The sequence below is a fragment of the Amaranthus tricolor genome, chromosome 2, assembly GCF_026212465.1.
Source record: "Amaranthus tricolor cultivar Red isolate AtriRed21 chromosome 2, ASM2621246v1, whole genome shotgun sequence".
Taxonomy (NCBI): domain Eukaryota; kingdom Viridiplantae; phylum Streptophyta; class Magnoliopsida; order Caryophyllales; family Amaranthaceae; genus Amaranthus; species Amaranthus tricolor.
In genome coordinates, this window is record NC_080048.1 from 22298717 (window position 1) to 22304746 (window position 6030).

The 6030-nt window shown below is 32.1% G+C and overlaps 1 protein-coding gene across 5 annotated transcripts in view; it reads left to right on the forward strand.

Moving 5' to 3' along the window:
• Positions 1-5598, forward strand: part of LOC130806801 (uncharacterized) — a 29131-nt gene extending 23533 nt beyond the window's left edge. For all 5 annotated transcript variants that reach the window (XM_057671998.1, XM_057671999.1, XM_057672000.1 and 2 more), the window contains 3 exons: positions 28-471; positions 845-883; positions 5185-5598. In XM_057671998.1, coding sequence (XP_057527981.1) covers positions 28-471; positions 845-883; positions 5185-5370 — 669 coding nt within the window. In that variant the 3' untranslated portion in view covers positions 5371-5598. The remainder of the gene's footprint in view (positions 1-27; positions 472-844; positions 884-5184) is intronic.
• The last annotated feature ends 432 nt before the right edge of the window (positions 5599-6030 follow it).

Sequence of the window (6030 nt, forward strand, 5' to 3'; positions counted from 1 at the left end):
TGAGCTAATACATTTTCTATTCAATAGGTCAATGGTTACAATTCTGTCCGAGTTGTGAATGGTCAATATCGCACCAAGTACTTTTTGACCTCAAAGGCAACATGTTCCCTTGATGTTGCTTCATCCTCAGCCCCTCAGAGGGAGGAAACGTGTACACATAATGAAAGTGCACGTTCTGAAAGTGAAGTGTATCGCATAGATGAAGGTGAAGCGCAAAGTCAAAATTCATCTAGAGAGGTTTTACCGCTCTCAAATGCTAATCAGGTTCATAAAAAGCATGAAGCATGGAGCACAATTAAATGGACATCCGCTGAAGGGAGGAAGGAGAATCAAAACTCAGATAACTCGGCCTCTAATTTTCAGCCAATAGTACCTTGGATCAATGGGGATGGAACTATTAATGGGATTGTCCACAGAGGGCTTACACGTCGTATATTTGGTATTGTGATTCAAAACCCTGGCATACTAGAGGTATTGTTCCCATATCCACTACTTTTTAGCCTAAGGTGAATCTGAAATTTTCATATGGAAACATTACACCGTTAGTATGGGTTGGGTTTGGGGCCGCATGGACTGTTTTAAATTATTTACTGAGTTGCATAATGTTCATATCTGGTTGACTAAAACTTTGGAGGGTATGGTGATGTGGTTTTAGAACAATGCAATTATGGTTGTGCTTGCTATGATGGAAGGGTAGCTGAGTAAATGGTTTCGTGTCTATCTCAAGAAGAAATACTTAGGGTTACTTATTTTTTTCCCTTTCTAAATTTGTGGATTTTATAAATTTTATAAGCATAAAATAAAATGGTTTAGTCTCTTCTGATGCTGTTTCGTATTCTGACAGGAGAATATTGTCAGTCAAATGGGAGCACTGAACCCACAGGTATCCTTTTCCTGTTTTGCGTTATCTGCTCAAACAGGATAATTCAATTTTATGGCTGCATCTTATAATGTCATTCCTGTTGAATGTCTTTGTTGCAGACCTCTTCTTTTCGCTTTGTTTATGTCATCTTATTACCAATTGATAAAATGGGACAGGAATAAAAGAAAATATTCATTGGCCAAATTCAATCAACCTTGAAACTGAATAAGTTAAAATACTACATCTTATTACACTATTTTTACATTTAATATCTTTGATTGCGATAATAAAAAATTACTCCTATAAAAGGATAACATCATGGAAGTATGCATTAAGATGAATCAAACAAGATTGCATTTGACCTTATTTTTTCTTATACATAGAGAATTAGAAGCTAAACAATTATAATTGCTGAATAGTAGTTATTATGCAAGTGTAGCAACTAATTGGAGCTAGAAGAAGCATATTGTTGTACAGTGATACACAAATTAGGCTAGAAACCCCATTTAAAAAGGATGGTTGTTCAAGTTTTACTTGAACCATTGGTTAGTATCACTTAGAATATAAAAAAGAATTTAATTGTTTGGAAACAAATAATTCATTTTAAATTGTAGATCTTAAATACGAAATCATTAATAAAGAATTGAGAATGACGAGGTCTAGAAAGTCATTTGCAAACTCTCAACTTCAACTACTTTTAAAACGGAATTGGCTTAATTCCAAATTTGATTTTTTTTTTTGATTTGCTAAATACTAATTTGAGTCAATCTTAGATTTCCAAATGAAATCATCGTTCCTTAACATAGGATAAAGGAATTGATAAAAAAATCTAAAAGCAAGGTTTCTTATATTGTCATCATCCTCCTCCTAGACTATTAAATGTTACTCTTTATATGTTACAATCAATACCCTATTTTTATAAAGCGTGCCCACTGGAGAGGCTCTAGAAAAATTGCTTCTCTGCAGTGAAATAAGTAAGGCGCGCTTTATTGCTATCTGCGCTTTTTTTCTATTTTCGCTTTTATTGCTTTTCTCCCTTTTGGTTTTCTCCCTCTGTCTTATGATCATCTTTCCATTTGTTTTCCCTAACCATTCTTAGTTTATATTTTATTCTTTATCTATATCTATAAGTTAAGATATTGGTAAGTGAGATCTTATTTGATTCTATTGATATGAATTTTATTGATATCACTTTTGATACATTTTTAGTCATACCCAAATAGAAATATTAACAAATAAAATAGTGCATTAACATATGCGCAATAATAAATGAAAATGTCATAATGGATGGAGGGAGTATGTTATAAACCAATTAGACATAAAATATGGGTCTTATTTGAAGAGAGAAAAAGAAAAGCAAAAGGGATTTTGTTCTATTTTCGAAGAGAGATGAACAAAAAAGGGAAAATAAGAATTTGCTTTGACTCATAAAAGTTAGCGGACTGTGCCTCTACCGCAACAAGTTTACTTCCTTTTTTGTTTTTTGTTTTTCTCTTTTTCTTCTAGTGAATCTCGTGTTCTTAGCTATTTTCTATTTTCTTCCTTTGGCGATTTTGATTTTCTTGTTTCTTTGATTTTCAAGCTTCTTTCTTCTAGTTTTCCCATTTAATTTTGTGTTTCTTCAATCTTATGGCGACATTTCCGACTAGCTCTTTCTTTTAAGTTGCCTCTTTATTTCTTCTTTCAAGTCTCCTCTTTGATGTTTTTGTTTTCAGATTTCTATATTCTTCTCTACTAACTATGTGATATCATTTAGGTAGAGAATAATTAGACACAATGTCTTAGATAGAGAATATTTCAAGTATCAAATATAATTTTAAAAATGTTTTAGTAGCTTGTTTATAAAAATGTGCGCCTTGCCTACCAAAAGCTTGTGCTTTCACCTTACCTGTTGCGCTCCCGCACCCTTGTGCGCCTTGATTCGCCTCTCACCTTTCAAAACTAAGTCAAATTGGTAAATCAGTGATACTTCCTTTGCATAAAAGAGAACTTAATTTACGACTCTTTCCAAAAGTCGTGAATGCAAATAAAACACATCTCCTAGATACCGGTGGTCTTTGTAAAAGAAGAGACATTCATCAATAGGCTTGTGGTTGTTTGGATTGATCATCATACATGATTGAAGTGTGTCGTTAACAGCGCATAAAATTTTCCTCCATATCTGGTTTTCATTGTTGTGCTTCTGGAAATATATTGGTTAATCAAATTTGCTAATCCAATCCGTGCTACCTTAACAGGGTACGCATTTTTATACATTGGTAGAATTATTGTTGTATTTGGATATGATCTATAAACTATTGTTCATTTATTTTGCTTATATGACTACCACACGATTTAAATACTTTAGTTTGTTTTGTAATGACGATATGGATTAGAAATAAATGAAAGACAGACATGAAGTTACTTCTGTGTTTGGCTTTAAATAAGTTAATATATGGGATATCCTTGCAAGTAGACCTGGGAAAACGGTCGGTCGGTCGGGTTTTGGGTCGGATCAATTTCGGTCGGGTCATTTTTCGGGTCGGGTCAGTTTCGGATCAGGTCAGTTTCAGGTCGGATCACTCTGGGTTTCGGATAGGTTCGGATTGACCCAACGGGTTACCATAAAACATTAGAATATCCAATCGACTAATTCAACATAAAAAAAAATCATTAAAATGTCTAAAAAAAATCATTAGAGAAATTACATGTACGATTTTCAAAAAATAGTTGGTATGTCAGGTTCATTTAAGTGCAAGAAAAATAGGGGAATTAATACTTATTTTGAAAGACTTGTAAGATACGCGCTTTATAAAAGTTATTTTGTTTATTATAATTGTAACGTTAGATAAAAATGACGTTAAAATTATCTTCACAATTTTCATGTTGGAAAGATATACAACTAACTAAGTACTTATTTCGTCTTATAAGATACTCGTTTTTTGAAAAGCTCATTCAAACGTGCGAAACGTTCGTATAAATTATATTGATTTGCTTATTGAAATGTAGAAGAATTAAAAACTCATTTGACTGATTTAACAAGATACATGTATTCAATTAAGATGATTATAACGTCCTGTTTTTAAAGAAAAATAATTACGGTGGCTAAAAAGACGTTAAATACGTGTTTTTTGAGATCTATTGATAAGTTTTAGGGTTCAAGTGATATACTCAATATGTTGAGATAATTTGAAAACAAAAATTTTATTTGAAATGAATTCTAACATTGAAATTACTTTAAAAATTGATATTAAATTTGTCAAAACGGGTCGGTTTTCAGTCGGGTCATTTTCGGTCGGGTAATTATCGGGTCGGTCATGTTTCGGATTAAGTCGCTTTCGGGTCGGTCGGGTTCGGGTTTTGTTGGGTCGGGTCCCGGGTTCATTTTCGGGTCGGATTAAATTTTCCCAGGTCTACTTGCAAGTGAAAGGAAAAGATGGGAAATGGAGGAATTTGGAATTAATAGACTAAAAAAGATATTGAATTAACATGTAAACCAAGGTACACCGGAAGCTAGAATTCAGAAATGACCCAACCTCTTTTTTCATTTTCTTTTAGAGTAATAGCCAGCTAAACAACAAATTCTTGAATTTCTCCCTAGAATCCAAACGTGCCAAATTTAATTAATTAAATTTCTCATTCTTTTTCTTTCTTTTCTCGTTTTTTGTTGTCTTCATAATTTCTCATTCCTTTTCTTTCTTTTCTTGTTTTTTGTTGTCTTCATATCTCTTCAATTCATTTCCTTTTTTATACAAAAAAGATACCTTATCCATATTAGCAAACCAAACATTAATGTCATTATAAATTCCTCCCTATTAACCAACATCGGAATATTAAATTAGTTTTTTCCCAACCCTTTCATTCTTTCCTCCCTTTTTTTTTGTTTTTTTTTTTTCATTTTTACTTTTATTTATCACAAAAAATTGTCACGCTTTTGGATCTTGCTTATTGTTATAAGACTGTCTTTAGAATAGCAATTTCTAGTTAATTTTAGCTTTCGACTATCTTTCACTTTGCTAGTTTTCCAATTATTAGTTGATGCAATTGTTTAGAAAGGAAAATTCTTAGTTGAACGTCAGCTTGTAGCAAAGTTCCATTGTTTAGCATCATGGTGGTATTTTCTTTCCTGACGAAAATTATATAACTCTGCTAGAAAGCTCTTTTTCGTTAACTTTCATGTGAGTCATAGTCTTGTTACTATGAAGTTGAGGTAGGTCGTTCCCACTTGATATCTTTGTTAGTCTTCAAATCTTGCCTTAAGTGAGAGTGACTTACTGATATTGGAGTAATGGTGTGTGCTATTCTTTTCCTCGTTTGTTTCCTGATTGTTTGTTTTTCTTCAGAGTTGTCGAATGTTGTTGGATTCAATGGTTTTGGATAAACACCTCATTGTGCGGAAGATGACTCAAAGCACTTGGTCAACCATCCCTGGATTGCTGGAAAGTCTCTCTGACAGTCTATTTAGGAAGCCCAAATATGTTTGTCGACAACATTACTTTGCGAATCCCATGATGACCTCTTTACTATGATGCTTATGAGCTTTTCCTGTGCTGTTTTGTGTCTTTGCTTTGGGTGGTCGAACCATAGACAAGCAATGCGTACAATAAATGTCCGTGTTGATATATTGTTGTATTGATGCAACTTCATATAATTACATCACTCAAGTAAAAAAATTGCAGCTGACCTTAACTTGAAGTGTCCATGTTTTTGTAATTAAAAACCGAAAGCTACCTAATGGATCATTCAGATTAGATGAACATTTACTGTTTATCCCATGGCCCCTGATCTAACCTAGAACTTTAACTGTTTTCTTAAGATTAACACACCATTAGACTTCAGGGTGTATATAATATATATATATATATATATATATATATATATATATATATATATATATATATATATATATATATATATATATATGTATATATATATATAAAGCTTTTTTCTAATCTTAAAAAACGATCATGTATTGTATAAATTTGATTATTTAGACTCTAAAAGTGATCATTAATAATGTTATCGGTTAAAATTGATCTTATACAAACTGATAATGATAATATAGCACAAATATGCTTACTATAATCAAATTGTGCAAATATAATTTGATTGATTAGCCTTCAAAAGGGATTATTAACGATGTCATCGCTTAAAAATAATCATTTAGAAGCTCATAATAAATAACATAT